The sequence below is a fragment of the Kwoniella bestiolae genome, chromosome 8, assembly GCF_000512585.2.
Source record: "Kwoniella bestiolae CBS 10118 chromosome 8, complete sequence".
In the NCBI taxonomy this organism is placed as follows: Eukaryota; Fungi; Basidiomycota; class Tremellomycetes; order Tremellales; family Cryptococcaceae; genus Kwoniella; species Kwoniella bestiolae.
In genome coordinates this window covers 1598716-1614600 of record NC_089248.1, presented here as the reverse complement: position 1 = coordinate 1614600, position 15885 = coordinate 1598716, and the positions used below count along the sequence as shown (strand labels likewise).

The 15885-nt window shown below is 48.2% G+C and overlaps 6 protein-coding genes across 6 annotated transcripts; 3 read left to right on the top strand and 3 right to left on the bottom strand.

Moving 5' to 3' along the window:
• Window positions 1-128: 128 nt before the first annotated feature.
• On the bottom strand, window positions 129-2306 carry I302_109191 (uncharacterized protein; the record flags this gene model as incomplete). The annotated part of the gene is made up of 11 exons (XM_019194920.1): window positions 129-177; window positions 256-279; window positions 346-484; window positions 547-600; window positions 661-708; window positions 768-797; window positions 851-964; window positions 1035-1126; window positions 1186-1236; window positions 1323-1543; window positions 1701-2306. 11 exons carry the CDS (start codon window positions 2304-2306, stop codon window positions 129-131), a joined length of 1428 nt encoding a protein of 475 aa, XP_019043756.1.
• A 961-nt stretch (window positions 2307-3267) lies between these two features.
• On the top strand, window positions 3268-5343 carry I302_109190 (uncharacterized protein; the record flags this gene model as incomplete). The annotated part of the gene is made up of 5 exons (XM_019194919.1): window positions 3268-3432; window positions 3506-3830; window positions 3992-4575; window positions 4756-5137; window positions 5213-5343. The coding sequence occupies 5 exons, from the start codon at window positions 3268-3270 to the stop codon at window positions 5341-5343; spliced, it is 1587 nt and encodes a 528-aa protein (XP_019043755.1).
• Window positions 5344-5613: 270 nt separating this feature from the next.
• On the bottom strand, window positions 5614-7154 carry I302_109189 (uncharacterized protein; the record flags this gene model as incomplete). Its single annotated transcript, XM_019194918.1, has 5 exons — window positions 5614-5709; window positions 5785-6536; window positions 6600-6783; window positions 6858-6895; window positions 6962-7154. 5 exons carry the CDS (start codon window positions 7152-7154, stop codon window positions 5614-5616), a joined length of 1263 nt encoding a protein of 420 aa, XP_019043754.1.
• Window positions 7155-8653: 1499 nt separating this feature from the next.
• I302_109188 (uncharacterized protein) lies at window positions 8654-10973 on the top strand (the record flags this gene model as incomplete). The annotated part of the gene is made up of 10 exons (XM_065870820.1): window positions 8654-8884; window positions 8950-9244; window positions 9316-9426; window positions 9477-9587; window positions 9654-9859; window positions 9924-9988; window positions 10052-10135; window positions 10190-10377; window positions 10444-10592; window positions 10656-10973. 10 exons carry the CDS (start codon window positions 8654-8656, stop codon window positions 10971-10973), a joined length of 1758 nt encoding a protein of 585 aa, XP_065726892.1.
• A 351-nt stretch (window positions 10974-11324) lies between these two features.
• I302_109187 (uncharacterized protein) lies at window positions 11325-12636 on the bottom strand (the record flags this gene model as incomplete). The annotated part of the gene is made up of 6 exons (XM_019194916.1): window positions 11325-11681; window positions 11750-11841; window positions 11898-11986; window positions 12051-12115; window positions 12184-12524; window positions 12585-12636. 6 exons carry the CDS (start codon window positions 12634-12636, stop codon window positions 11325-11327), a joined length of 996 nt encoding a protein of 331 aa, XP_019043752.1.
• Window positions 12637-13024: 388 nt separating this feature from the next.
• Window positions 13025-15791, top strand: I302_109186 (uncharacterized protein; the record flags this gene model as incomplete). The annotated part of the gene is made up of 14 exons (XM_065870819.1): window positions 13025-13117; window positions 13163-13245; window positions 13327-13771; window positions 13873-13917; window positions 13984-14145; window positions 14202-14231; window positions 14396-14522; window positions 14565-14668; window positions 14727-14772; window positions 14829-14921; window positions 14989-15012; window positions 15077-15233; window positions 15292-15548; window positions 15622-15791. 14 exons carry the CDS (start codon window positions 13025-13027, stop codon window positions 15789-15791), a joined length of 1836 nt encoding a protein of 611 aa, XP_065726891.1.
• Between the last annotated feature and the right edge of the window lie 94 nt (window positions 15792-15885).

Below are 15885 nucleotides of genomic sequence, written 5' to 3'. Positions count from 1 at the left end.
GGGGTTGTAATTGTATTCACATGTTTGCATTATTCTTTGCTCATCTTATGATCAGCATATATACACATATTTCACATCTCTTCCGGCATTTACACAGCTTCGTCTGCGAGTTTCATGTTGTGAGCACCCTAGTATCGTCGAGGGGGAGCGTTGGTTTCGTCCTTGGAGTCGTACGAGCTACGTGCGATGGTAGCGGACAATCAGCGAGGAATTCGTGGAACGGTAACATCATCGTTGGAGGTAGGGCGTACTCACGTATCGATAGGACCGAGTAATAATCTGTGACAGATGAAGTTAGCATCTCGTCGAGAAGCACCACCTCACAGGAAAGGAATATAAACTCACTTCATGAGCCACATCTCGGGGCTGAGATCCTCTCCAGTCTTCTGCTTCATCTGCTCTTGTTCGTACTCGTAGTCCATAGTTTGGTCAATGAGAGAACCGATCGTGGGATTGTCATCAAGGGATGATAAGAACTTTTGAGCTATGGAGATGGTCAGCATGGACTTTGTTTTGCTGAGAGGTCGAAGATAAACGGCAACTCACCAGATTTATCGTTACCGACTTGCGAGAGTTGGTAAGAGACGGCATCGGGTCCGTCTACAATCGATAGTGCATTGAATCAGCATATAGCCCCGCGGACACACAGATTCAACTCACATCGGCTTCTTTGGAGCTCGTGATTCGCGTTGGTGATGACCTGGACGACTGTGAATGTTCTTCAGTCAGCGGTCCGCTGATTGAAATATTTTGTGGATTGCACTCACTCTTATCGGTCGACTCCCCAGCAGGGGCACCTAGCGTCACTTAGGTCAGCCAAATACAGCTCCACCATAACCGGATAACTCACCATCGGTGATAGCAATGACCAAAAGGGGCTTTTGTAAAGCATTCGATCTAGCAGGACCCAGAAGAAGAGGTTGAAGAATCTTTTGGTCGAGCGAGGTACCAAGTGGGGTGAGACCTGGGTAGGTTGGGAAGTGTGTTAGCTTGATACTACCTGCATTCAACTCGAGCAGAAGAAGATGACTTACCGCTGAACTTGACTTGAGAAACAAGCTGTAACGCTGCTTGTTCGTTGTTGATGTTGTTACCCTGGAGTTGGGAGTTGAGGAATCGGACCTGGCTATATAAATGACACTGTTAGCGTCATAACGGGAATTGAAGAGATGGCAATCCACTTACATTCCATCATGGTCGAACAGGGAACAAGCGAAAGCGATCTTGCCCAATATCCTGTTAAGAGATAGTATCAGTAAAAGCATACGGGTGTTATGGCAATGCATGTGGTGATGGGGGTAAATAAATAGCTCAATACTTACATCTTAAGATCCTCAATTCTTTCACCATTTTGCTCGAAAGCCATACTTCCAGAGTCATCGATGAGAACCACAACATCGAAGAGTGCGATCTTGACCAAGTCAGAGGCAAGCTCGACGGGTAGTTTCCAGTTAGATGCAAGTTGTTGGAGAGCACCGGACTGAACGACTCTTTGAGCGATTGGGTCGAGTGCTTGAGGAGGGTAGAATGCTTCGAGGTGTTGCTGTGGGTAGTAGGAGGGGAAATGGGAAGTGCGGTGGTTGGATAAAGACATAGATAAGGGCGGTATACAGTAGACGGAAAGACAGAGATAGAGATGATTAAAAAGGGTACGATATTATTAGCTGGCACTTCACACATGAGGTACAGATCTCACTCACATCTCGGACACATTGGCTCAAGAGCTGACTAACGTATTGAGCATTCACACCACCACCTCCTGGAGCGGCTCCACCGTACCCACCGGGAGCACCATATTGCCCTTGAGGCTGTTGGCCGTACCCACCCGGAGCACCTGGCTGTTGGCCGTACTGACCTTGTTGCTGTCCGTACTGGCCTTGTTGCTGTCCGTACTGACCGGGCTGTTGACCATATTGACCAGACTGCTGACCATATTGACCGGGTTGTTGGCCATACTGACCAGGTTGTTGCTGCCCATATCCACCTGGGGCCTGACTTGGTCTACCACCTGGAACAGGGGGAGCACCATAGCCTTGTTGGACTTGTTGACCGTATTGACCCGGCTGTTGTTGCTGACCATATTGACCTGGTTGCTGTTGACCGTATTGTCCCGGTTGTTGCTGGCCATACTGACCTTGTTGCTGACCGTATTGACCTTGTTGCGGAGGAGCGCCGTAGGGAGATTGGCTTTGAGCTACGCCGTACCCTCCTTGAGCGCCGTATGAAGCACCTGGTGGTTTGTTTGACATTAGACCTGCTGCGCCTGCGAGTTGGTTTGCTTGAGCTAGTTTGGATGCGAAGCCCATGGTGATGATGGTTATGAATTAGTTGTCGAGTGGCGAGATAGAGAGGGACTGAGTGCGATAGGGTGGTGTATATGCGTGTATGAGTGATAACAAAGGGAAGATGTATACGAGTGAAGATATAGATGGTAGCTTATAATGAGGCTGTGTAATGGTGTAATGGTGTAATGGTGTACTCTGTACGGTGGGAAAGGGAGCAAGGAGAGGAGGCACGTGCGGTGTAACCGTGTAACGGTGTAAGGAATGTGGAGGTCAGTGCGTCATCATCATACGAGATACTCATATGGTATGGTACATACACAGCATACTCCCCCTTTACCTTTACTCTCCCACGGTGGGAATCATCCATTTAGCACGTACAGGAGACCATATTCTCGTAGCTCGACAGTCCGTGTTTCTGTACTCCCGCCGTTTCCATGATATAGAGAGCTATAGAACGGAGATGGAAGATCGTCATCTGAAAAGATGCCAGTCAAACTCGCAAGCTCAGTCATCACCTCGCCGCGTGTCTTTCCTTTCCCACACGAGCATGCCTTCAGATCTCGCGAGCCATATTAACCGTATCAAAGAGGTTAGATCGTCCCAGACTCCTGAGTGACGTAACTCCCCTGCATGTTCTAATGTCGATCGAACTTCTGACCCGCAGCGAGATAGGAGAGATATGGATGAGAAATCAGTACTCGTACTGTAACTCAACTCCAATCGAGGGGGAATCCTCGTCGCACCTCTTCATGACATCACACTTGAAACTCATGTGTCAAACCCGAACCTAAGATATGAGTAGAGATGAGGTGATCCGATAAGGGGATTCCTTATGAGTGAATGTGAAAAACATGCATGTACAGTACCATATATACCGTATCGATAACGCATGAGCATATAAATTGATGGGAATCATTCGGTATGCCGCACCTCTACTCCTCAGATCTCGACGAATACCCTCGTTATCGAACATCGATGAAAAATGGTGGAACATCAAGAATCACCCAGGGCCGATACGGTCAACGATCCCAATAGTCCCAAAAAGCAGAATGAGAAGATCGTCCCAGCTGCTGTGGTAGAAGATGAAGCTGCCATCGACGGGGTCGATCCGGTATATGCAGCGAAAGCCAGGGTCCTCAATCGAGCGGTACGTCCATCCGCAGCTCATCGATCTACTCTTAGTCTGCGCTTGAGCTAATATATTGCTGTGTCCACGCCAGATCCAAGACATAGGCATGGGCCGATACCAATGGCAACTCTTCTTCGTCATAGGTTTCGGATGGGCTCAAGACAACCTATGGCCCATCGTTACTTCCCTCATCCTCACCCCTATCTCAAACGAGTTCCACCCCTCCCGACCACCCTTGCTCACCCTCGCGCAGAACATAGGTTTACTTGCCGGAGCGGTCTTTTGGGGGTTCGGATGTGATATTTTCGGAAGGAAATGGGGGTTCAACCTTACTTTGGGAGTTACGGGGGTATTTGGGATGTTGGCTGCTTCGAGTCCTAATTTCGGTGCTGCAGGGACGTTCGTAGCTCTCTATGGTGAGTACATATCCCACTTATACACTTCAACTAGAGTGGGAATGAGTCTTGTCGAAAAATGGTGGTCGAAGAAAGGTGGCATGGTCCGTGCGTCCCCCAAACTTAATTCAGCTGATATTTTCTTCGTCTTTCTTCTCTTTTCTGTGAATCAACTCGAATAGGCTTTGGGGTGGGCGGGAATCTGCCCGTGGACAGCGCGATCTTCCTTGAATTCCTGCCCCAATCGCATCAATACCTCTTAACGGTCCTATCGATCTTCTGGGCATTCGCCCAATTACTCGCCACCCTCATTGCCTGGCCCATTCTGGGTAATTTGACATGTCAGCAGACCGATACGGACTGTACTCGCTCCAAGAACATGGGATGGAGGTACTTTATCATTACCATGGGTGGGCTGGCTTTGGTCATGTTCTTTATAAGGTTCTTTGTATTCCACATCTACGAGTCGCCCAAATACTTCATGGGCAAAGGAAGAGATGAGGATGCCGTCAAAATAGTGCATGAGGTTGCTAGACGTAATGGAAAGGTATCAAACCTCACGATAGATGACCTGAGGGCTTGTGAGGGGTTCAATGGGGGAGTGGTCACGGAGCAAAGACACGATGCTACCGCTGCGATTAAACGGAAGATGGAGAAGTTGAGCGCCAAACATGTCAAAGCTTTATTCGCTACTAGGAGATTAGCTTTTAGTACCTCGTTGATCATGGTTGTATGGGCGTTCATCGGTCTGGCATTCCCTCTATACGTGAGTTTACCTACTTTTCAACTCATCCAACCCATTTTCAATCATCGGGCTACGCGAAGATGCCCTCAGCGAGTCATCGGAGAATTGCTAACGAACACACCACCTTATCTTATCTTGCAAACGCACACACACACACACACACACCCACACACACACACACACACACACACACACAAACAGAACGCCTTCATCCCCTACACACTAGCCACCAAAGGCGCCCAGTTCGGCGATTCCTCAACATACATCACCTACCGTAATGCATGTATCATCGCCGTCCTAGGTGTTCCCGGGGCAATGCTCGGAGGAGTACTAGTTGAAGTCAAATGGATAGGAAGGAAGGGGACTCTATGTCTCTCGACGCTCTTAACGGGGATATTCATCTATGGATCGACCACTGCGAAGAACTCGAATACCCTCTTGGCATGGGATTGCCTCTACTCGTTCTTCTCCAATGTCATGTATGCGGTTCTTTACGCTTACACGCCGGAGATCTTCCCTACGAAGGATAGGGGTACGGGCAACGCTTTGACTGCTACGGCGAATAGGGTGTTTGGCATTATGGGTGGGTGTTTTCCATCTGCGTAAATGTTTAGTTCATATTCCAGCGTGACTCAAACTGATATGATTTTTTGAACAGCTCCAATCATAGCCATGTTCGCCAATCTCGAAACTTCCGCTCCGGTTTACACCAGTGGAGCGTTGTTCTTAGCTGCTGGTGCAATTGTCTTGATTCTACCGTATGAATCGAGAGGTAAAGCCTCTTTGTAAAACACATGATACTATTATGCAACTCGTCTTCGTTTGTACGCTGCGTGGCTGCTTTCCGAGGCATCGAGATGAGTCAATTCAGCTTTCCGGTCAATTGTTCAGCACTCAACTCTGCTGGATTGAGCAGACATTGCAAATCGTAACCAAGGAGTCTGATTTGATCCATTGAATATCTGCATCAACAATGCATTCAACCTCCAAATATCCGAAAAGCCCAGATCAATACAATACAAAAGAGACGATGCCTGGCGAGAGAATTTCACCATCTTATCATTCCAACGCAGCATACAAAGCCCTCTCGTATGCGACGTACGAGGCATACCAAGGATCGGGAGATGGCGATAACAGTTGTGTTGCGCATATCGCCTAAATCAGATTCAACGCACCTATTAGCCTGAACATCTTTACCTTCTGCCAGTCAAGCGGGGTGAAAGCACTCACAGCAATTCCAGTCTTCGGGTCAATCCAAAACTGCGTCTTAGCTGCTCCTGACCAACATCCACTCCCCGCTTTTCTTCCCCCTGTGAAATCGTCTGTCGTCAAAAGGAACCCCACTGAGTGATTGACATTCTCAGTGGTAGCGACCGGATGAATGTACTGAGGCTTCGTAACCATCTCTACTATCTTATCTACACCGTTGTACCCTTCTCCATTAGGTATAGAGGGGGTGAACAGCTCTCTCCATGATTCAGGAGTTATGAGAGGTTTTGACGAGTGATGTGGACTATCGGGGTTACATTGTAAGAGATGTCGAAGGAATGTAAGGTAGTCTCGCTGAGTACCGTATAATCCCCCTCCGCCCGATAAGAGTTCCTTAGGAACCTGGCTCGCCTCGGTGGGACGACCCATCCCAAACCCATTGGGTATGAGCTGTACCCTCCCTTCGGAATCTCTATAACATATACCCATCTTGTGTCTCTTGATGTCCTCTGTGGGGTAGAAAGTCAACGTCTTGATTCCACAAGGCTCAAATAGGTTCTTCTGAAAGTACTCCTCTAGATCTAGATCTGAGACTCGCTCTACTAGTTTACCGACCCAGTCGATGGAGGGGCTGTATGTCCATGAGGTACCTGGTTCGTAGATTAGGGGAGTACATAGTGATTTGACTGTAGCGCTTGGATCGAATAGGCCGGGAAGGGGATTCTGCTCGTGCCATTTTGATAGGATGTTGGGACCGAACATGTAGGTGAAGCCTGGGAGATGTACTCATCAGTATGGTATGATGAACTGGATGCTTTGAGGATGACATTACTCACCAGCAGAATGCGACATCAGCATTCTCAGTGTCACCTTGTTCTTCGGTGTGACCAGTACTGGCTTGTCGTTCTCGTCATATCCCTTCAGCAACTGTAATTTGCTGATCTCAGGAAGGTACTTCTCAATGTCCTCCACACTGTCTAACGATACGCGCTTCTGATCAACAAGCTGTAAAGCGGCAATCTGTATTCCCAGGCTTCATCAGCGTTCGATCAAACCGCCAGGATGTAGCTGAATGATGGTAAGGTCGCACTTACACATGTGATAAGCTTAGATTGTGAGAAGCATTCAGTAGCTACATGCCATAACCTGTCAGCTGCGAGTCGTAACGACATCTCGTCGTCAGACTGCTTAGGCTCACTAGTATCCGCGTCTATCTGACCAGACGACTCATCTCCAAACACCTTCTCTCCGTACTGATTAAAGTAAATCTCCTCCTTCGCGTTGGTAGCCCCGTAAAATACAGCTGGGACGTGTCTCCGATCGACCGTTTCCTCCAATAGCTTGTCCAACGACTCCTTGCCTTGAGCTGACACAGTGGGTAAAGCAGTCATGATGAGTAAGTATCGGAATGTCTGAGCAGCAACAGACTTGGTATAATGGGCAGAAGTCAATTGGAAGTCAATGCATTCATTCATTATGTATTCACCTCATACGCTGCGAAACTTGCAAACACAGACTCTCCGTTCCGGGTTCTCCGGGTGATTACTTCCGGCGCCGGGGAGCACCGGTCTTGTTGTTGTAGTCATTTGTAGTCAGCCATTAGGATACTGTGCGCCAGCGGAATCAAATAATCGTAATCAGACTGTATTCACACTTACTACACCAGTCCCCGTCAAACTCCTTTGTTATTGTAAGTCAAGAGGCCTGCAGCGTGTCATCGCAACCTGTTATGTACCCAGGCTAGCCGACAGCTTATTGTATATCGAGCACGATTCGAGACATCGCACAAGCATCTTCGACCGAGCATCGCCGTCTGTGCATCTGTATCAGTACTATGGAAAGATCAATTCAAAGTGACCGCCAAGAACAGTCAGATTGATTGCGAGATGAAAATGGGGAGGGCCGTCAATCATCGACTTAGATGTGTCAGTCGGCTTATACCGCTCGAATAAAGGTTTTGTACAGCGATACGTGTCAAGTGGTCCAAGACTGCTCCCACATCGTCGTCAACGGCAACATCAACCCATCGGGCGAAATCCAAATAGCGGACTGTGGTTCCTCCTTCTAAGCGCAATGAGCGTCTTTATTCGGACATCGACGTTCCTCCCGTCCTGAAGACCACTAAGATTAAGGCAAGAGTCGCTGAAGTCTCAAGTCAGATGAATTATCATATCGTACTCCGCATGGCATCGCTTTGAAGGGCATAGAGCAATACAAAATACGGCGAATTGTCAGTCCGAAGAGACGATGCGATACGACATCGATCGACACCATTTCGGGTTAGACTGAATCCATGCTGCGTAACGGCTTTATACGCCATGTCGTTCCCAAGACCTATTAGCAAGTGTGACGTTTGCTCGCCTGCAAGTCTGCGTGCAGCCAGGGAGTTCCACCTTGACTGAGAAGGGCCGAATTGACCTCCTCTCTGCATGACATCTCCAGTGCGCCTGCCCATGTTCGGAAATGACCGATCTTTCAACCTTACGGCACGACTCGTCATGATCGAAATTAAACTTAATACACGCGGACCGTTCAAAGCATTACGGACCGCAAACAGGTGAATCTATTTTTAGAGCAACTATCGAGCTAGACATCGACAATTTAGCTATATTTGCTTGCAGTATCCATCTTCATGTCCACATGACGGACTAATGGGCCTTATCACGGAGAAGTAATTGACCGTGGTCTCGCGGGACTGCGAGCAGCCCTGCCATCCCGATGTTTCGCTCTACCGATATGCACTCCTCTTGTACCCCATGGTACCCCGTACAAGACTGAGTCACACTCGGTCATTCTTTGTGCCGTTGCGTGAAGCTATATAAGTGACGGTATGTCTTGTCCCCATGGGACTCCCGCTGTATGACTGGATTAATCACCTCATTCACCCATAATGGTCGGTGCTACGTTCAAGACCCACACCGCAGACACGGTCAGGTTGACCGAAGAGCAGCTCAAAGCTGTCTCTCACCTCGATCCTGAACTCGTTCGAATCGGTCATGAAGTGATTGAAAGACAGAAGAAGGAAAGCTTCATTCAAGCGTGGAGGAACCATGGTCGAGCTGCAGGATGGAGTGTGTTCCTGAGTAGTGCGTTGTTGATGGAGGGTTTCGATACGGCCATCGTAGGTGCTGCCCTCTTCTTTACAACCAGTCTTTCGCTGAATCAGCTTTCTCCGTCCGAGTTTAGATCAACTCTTTCTTCGCTTTACCATCATTCCTTGCATCCTTTGGCACAAGAGGTAAAAATGGGAAACTCGCCATTCCTGCCAATTATCAGAGTGGTCTAGTCAACATTGCCTATGTTGGTCAAATCATCGGTCTGTTCCTGAATGGATGGTGTCAAGAACGATTTGGTTCTCGAAAGACGTTCATTGGCGGTATGATCATCATGGCTCTTACGATCTTCTTGGCGTTCTTTGCGGTCAGTCTGAACATGTTGTTGGTCGCTGAGCTTGCTATGGGAGTTCCTTGGGGAATGTTCCGTAAGTTGAAGACTCCTTGCGGTTGGATACATGTGTTAGGCTGGATTGCTAAAGCAGGCTTATGATTGCAGAAACACTGTCAACCGCCTATGCGGCTGAGATCTGCCCGATCCAACTCAGAGGATATCTTTCTGCTTTTGCCTCTGTTGGATTTGGTGGAGGAAGTTTCATTGCGTCGGGAGGTACGTGGTGCCATCTCCTTTTAAGGTAAGCCTACTGACGAATTGCGCAGTCCTTCGAGCGTGTCTGCAAATTTCTGGCGAGTACGGATGGCGGCTCCCTTATGCATTGCAATGGGTATGGCCCGTACCTCTCGCTTTGGGATGTTTCTTCGCCCCAGAAAGTGAGTCTGCTTGTCGCACCAATTCAAATCAGCTTCCAAATGCTGATTGCAGGTAATGTTGTGCAGGTCCATGGTGGCTAGTCCGAAAAGGTCGATTTGATGATGCCGAGAAAGTCCTCAAGCGATGTGCTCGACCAGGCTTCTACGCCGATAAAGAAGCTGAGGGTTATGTGGCTTTCATGCGACATACTGACTCGCTCGAGAAACTCGATGCGAAAGGTGGAAGTTGGGGTGAGATGTTCAAGGGTGTCAATCTCAGGCGAACGGAAATTGTGAGTGATGTCTGGTGTTTAAAGCATAATGTGAAAAGGTTACTGACGATTGGCTCATGTGCAGATGTTTGGTGTTTGGTTGGTTCAACTTTGGAATGGAAATATGATTACCGGTTTGACCGTTGAAATGTGAGTACCAATCTTCCCACTTCATTGCCAATCTTGATTTATGCTCAGCGATATCGTCAATAGGCTCGAGAACGCCGGTATGTCGACGACTGGAGCGTTTAACATGAATCTCGTCCTCTCTGCAATGGGAATCATCGGTGTGGCTATGTAAGCGATGTTCCATTCTACGGCAAAAGGGGTATGATGCTGATATTGCTGCAGTTCTTGGGTCGCTCTCGGTTGGACAGGTCGACGACCGATCTACATCACTGGAATCGCCCTCGAAGCTTGCTGCTTGTTACCTATTGGTATTCTCGGTACCATTCCTCAAACCAATGCTCGATTGAACGCAATGGGTGGTTTGATGATCGTCATTAATCTCTTGTTCCACTTCTCACTTGGTCCGGTCTGTAAGTGCGATTCTAATCACACTGAGCCTTTTTTCGCATTACAATGGCTCACCCTAATTGAATCAGGCTACGCCATCGTAGGAGAGCTCCCATCTTCGAGGCTCCGATCGCGATCCATCGTACTTGGACGATTTGTCTATGTTGTTAGCGCCATCATCGGTTCTCAGCTTAGAGCCAGGATGGTGACTGCCACAGCTTGGGACTGGGGTGCCAAGGTGAGATCACATCCTAACACCTTAGCCGACCAACCTCTTGAGCTAACAATCCATGTCGTTTAGTCGGCCTACTTCTGGCTAGGCTGCAACCTCGTCTGTCTGACCTGGACATTCTTCCGACTCCCCGAAACAGGTGGCTTCTCATTCGCAGAACTCGATATTCTCTTCGCTAACAAGGTACCGACCCGACAATTCACAAAGGTCAAGATCAAGCATGAGGCTGTTGAGATCGGCACGGAGAAGCAGGCGTTTGATCACGACGAGAAGGCGGAGATCGAACATGTTGAAGGTGGTGCTCAGGGTGATACCATCTTGGACGAGGCAGAAAGAGCCGTGGTGCAGCAGCAGCCAGTCCCTGGACATGTGCCTACGCTTGCGTAGATCTGTGATATGCCTTACTTCCAAACATCCCCACTTTATCTTTCAAAACGGTTTTACAACCACTTTACGCCTTTTGCTTTCCCGTTTTTTTCCGTTTGGTAATTGTAGAATTGGTAAGAATCGAACTTTCTTGGGTGGTTAGAGATGTAAAATGTTAGAAGGACATCAGTGAATTTTGATGAAAGCTTTTGAAACCAATTTGCAAAGTGCCATTAGCAGTTAACGTTCAACTGCCAACTGCCACTTACCATCAGTTTTGTCATTGTGATGTGCCGAGGTGGTAGTTCGCGATACGATTCGCATGTAAGTATGGGAATAAAGTCTAATATTATACTCAGGGAAGTCTACCAATTATCTATTTGAGACTGGAAGAGCCAACTTGACGGCCTCTTCGAGAGTAGGTTGTCTCCGTTTCCATCCCAAAGCTTTAGCCTTCTCGCTGACCTCCATGAAAGAGTTGGTCCCAAACATGTACATGTCCCCTTGACCATCTTCGATACTCCTCGCTCCGGGGTTGGCAATGTCTCCCCTGGTATGTAGCTGGTCGCTTACAAGATTGATGATAGGTCCCCACGTGTGGGTGTCGAGACCTCCATAGATGAGGTTGGACCAGCCGTGCGACCCTGGAGTAGCTTTGGTAGAGCTGGGGTTGGATAAGGCATGTCTCGCCACCATCATGTATAAGTCGGTGAGATCTTGTACGTGTACCTAGAATCAGGATTCAAATTGGGATCATTAGCTTGCGAGAGATCGATGATGGTTTACGGTGGACTCACGTTGCCCCAAATGTTCTCGCCCTTTCCGATATATGCTGCCTGGCCTGTCCTCTTGGCGTACCTCACATATGCGGGTACTTGGAGCGAGAGTTCTAAGAGCGCTTGCTTGTTAGCTTACGGAGAATTGCAAATAGACTTGCAAACTCACTGTTCCCTGGTCCAGTACCTTGACCGTAGACAGTGGGAGACATGATGATGTAGGCTGAGATAACCCCCCTTTCGGCAGCTCGAGCGACGCTGATCACCCATGCATACCAAAGTCAGAGTTTGTTCTGGTGGATGAACGCGTCGAGTGACCTACATTTTATCACCACTATGGAAGAAAGCGGTATCAGGAAGGGCTTCCCATCGATCGTGATCGGAGTCCTGCCGATAGATACATCAGTAAGATCAATGTATTTATCGTATCGGGAACGAAAAGAGCAGTGACATACCTTCCAAACATCTGTACCAGCTTCACCATTACTTCCATACATGATCGAACCAGTACCAGACGTTTGCAGAAGGACAGGCTTGACCTGGGTGGTGTTGGCTCGTTTCTCCAGTCCATCGACCAGAGCCTGGATGGAGGCGTCCCCGCCACCAAAGGGAACAGCGAAGTTGTAAATCACGTCGTGCTGTTCGGCCAAATCTTGAAGGAATGAGGCATCTTCGACATTGCCTATTACCACTTTGACCCCAAGGGGCTCAAGCAAGGCTTTCTTAGCCTCGTCCCGAACGAGGGTGGTGATGTTACTGGAAGTGTGATCCTTGAGCAAAGTAACGAGTAAAGTACCTGTATGCGTACTCTGACATCAGCTTTCGCCACTACCAGTTTGAAGCGTGTTTGGCTCACCTCCGATATAACCGGTAGCACCGAGGATGAGAACCTTGAGATCAGTCGACATTGTTATTCGGTTGTTGGGAGTTGGGGTTTGCTTCGTGGGTCGTTTATTGTATGGATGGGTGTGCTATTCGTTGCTTCTTGAAATGACTCTCGTCCTTGTCGTGGATGTATCGAGTATTTATACCTTTTTTTAGCGCAGCATGGATCGTTGTAAGGTGGTCGATGAATGAGAAATCAACATTCCGCCAAACGGAGATTCCGCCACGTTTCACGGAAACTCCACTCTGAAGGGACGACGTTACACAAACAACCCCGAGTATGTTGCGCTATGTTTATCAACCTACTACGAGTACACATCTACGTTGATACTCATCATGCACCATGCATCAGGTATATCATCTGAAATGACAAATCCAAGTGGATCTTCCGTAGATTCAACGGAAACAACCATGCAAGCTAACAAGAAACGTAAAGCTACCAGCGAAGATAGACCAGCCAGGAGGGCCTTGAGCTGTACGGAATGTAAGAGGAGAAAGACCAAGGTGGGTTGTTATAGTAATATGTTTGAGCTGATCAATCTCGTATAGTGCTCCGCACTTGGGAAAGTCCCTTGTGACTCTTGTCTCAAGAGAGGGAAACCCGAAGACTGCAGATGGGAAGGTATGGAAAGGTGAGTTACTTGATTTGGCCTTCTAGTGAATAATGATCACCGGCGTCTTACCCAAGTCTGATTGTTCGTCATCTCGTTCAGCGAGCCGATAGTCCCACCTCCTCATGAAGCTCATGCCGCAAATATCGACCAGGTTGATGCCCTCAAACAACAGGTTGACCGTCTAGAAAACCTCGTCAACACGCTCACCAACAAGCAAACTTCCTTTTCTCTACCTCACCGTTCGCCTTTGCCAGACCACCAATACTCCTCATCTTCGAGCGACCTCGAAACAGCTGCGATAGACTTGGAGCATCTCGTAGTCGGTCCAGGTATACGTCCAGGAATCACAGAAACTCTCGGTTCGCCATCCAAACACCCCCAGAGACCACCGAATCCCTCTCCTTTCCCACTTTCGAGTTTGTTCAGCAGCGCATCTTTTGATCCGGATCTCATCACTGTTCTCCCGCAATTACTACCTAACTCTCCTATCTCGCAGAAACTAGTAGAGTCATTCTTTGAGGGACCGATACATTATTCTTGGCATGTGAGTGAACTCTTGTTACAAGCAGTGCTGACCATCAGGTCATTGCTCGGCCCGCTTTCGAATCCAGATTGAGGGAGTACAGTACGCTATCGCTGGATCAGCTTGAGATCAAGGTGGATCCGATATGGTTTGCTCTGTACTTGATGGTGAGTCGGCTCGGTCTTCCTATATCATTGAATGAGGTGAATACAGTTGATCTGTCCCATCGATAGGTTCTCTCCCTATCCGTCAAATTCGCTACTGCCGACCAAAGCCCGCTCGTTGCTGCTACCAATGCTCAATCATCAGATCTCCCCACCACCTTGTACCATGCAAGTATAAAGGCTCTCCAAAAATCCGACTACCTGTCACGTCCGCAGGTTGGGCATATTCAAGTGAGTCAGAAACAAAGTAAAGAAGTAGGGTCAAGTGGTGTTGACAATGCGTTCAGGTCTCGATCCTGTACATACTCTTCCTCTTCGTGAGTCTTACCGCCATCTGCCAGATGCTCACACCGCACAGCATTTTGGGCAATCTACCGATCAATCAAGCATTGCTCTACGCCACCTTGACAGTGCTATAACCACTGCACAATGGCTTGAGCTGGATGGGCTACAAGATACGCTACCTTCGTCGCTTGTCCAGCATCCTGCTTTAGCAGGATTATCCCCCAGACACGCCCTTGAGATCTGCAAACAGCTTTATCACCTACTGAAATTTATGGATGGCACGATCTTCAAAAGACCTGGCTTGTGGAGACTGGCAAGGAATGGTGAGCTTTCAACGTCGAAGGGTGTCGCTTATGTCTTTCTAGATGATACACCACTACCACGGAATAACGATGATGGAGATTACTTGTACACTGCCGAGCCTGCGGCAAAGTCTGTCGACCAGATGACTGAAGCGAGTCTGTCCAGAGTGAGTTCAGCACACATACACATAGGTCCATCACCATGATTGACGGGGGGAATGGTAGATCGGCAGCTCCTTTGTGGATACCATACGAAGCTTCACCTCAGATCGTAAGTGGTCACGTGAAAGTTGTTTTCCTGCCTCAGGCTGATCTTTGGCAATGTAGAGAACCTGACTCTCCATCAGATCATAACATATGATACTTCGCTGAGAAGCGTACTGGGCCTCATGCCATCCTTACCGGACTCCCAGAACAGCTGTAAGTGCTACATTGTATGTATGTAGTGAGTAAACACCCGAGCTGATACGCTCAACACAAATGACAGGGATGATGCGAACTCTACAGTGCAGTGAGTGATCAAGAGTTAATCGATGGATGGGACACCGAGCGACTTACTCACAAAAACTAAACAGGCATCCTTTATCGTCTCATACGTCTTCACCGGCCAACACTTCTTCGAGGGTACAAAGAATCGACTTGGAAATTCTCAAGCAGTGCTTGCGTAGATAGTGCAAAGGTTATTTTGAGGGTGCAGCGGGATATATCTCTCTGCCCGGATCTGCGACCTGCGTGAGTTATCCGAATGTAGCACCTAAGTCTGAGCTGATATAGAAGTCCGCTTTGTTAGGTTCATGAGACGTTGGATCATGGGATCGGTCATTGTCTTGGCCATCCATACAATATTGACAGGAGATCAAGCTCAAGAAGTCTTGGAACAAGTACAACGAAGCTGTATTGGGACTTTTGCAGAACTCCTGCTACCCATAACGGCCATATTGAACACCGCGGGACAGTATCGGCAACATATGCAAGACAGCCGCACCAATCTCGATATCAATCAATTCTTCACACAAGTGAAAGACAAACTGTCATCCACTGGTGGTGGTAAGTGAATAAGTCATCATCAAGTCAATGTCGCCGGACGGGCATCAGGCTGATCGCTTCCAATGCGTCACAGATGTCAATAACACCCAGCAGAATGGATCGGACTCATTCTTCGATCTTGATTACGACTTCAACTTCGATTTTGACTTCACTTCAATACCCAATCTCGATATGTCGGCTCTACAAAATGATCCTGGTAGCTCTACGGGATCGTGGGAGAATATGCAATGGGGACTCATATGAGGAATCGATTCTGTGCGAGGTGAGTGTTGATGATGTGACTGTTCTTATTCATGCTGATCTCGCCTGCTAGGAGGCCGGCCTAACATAGTGTCTT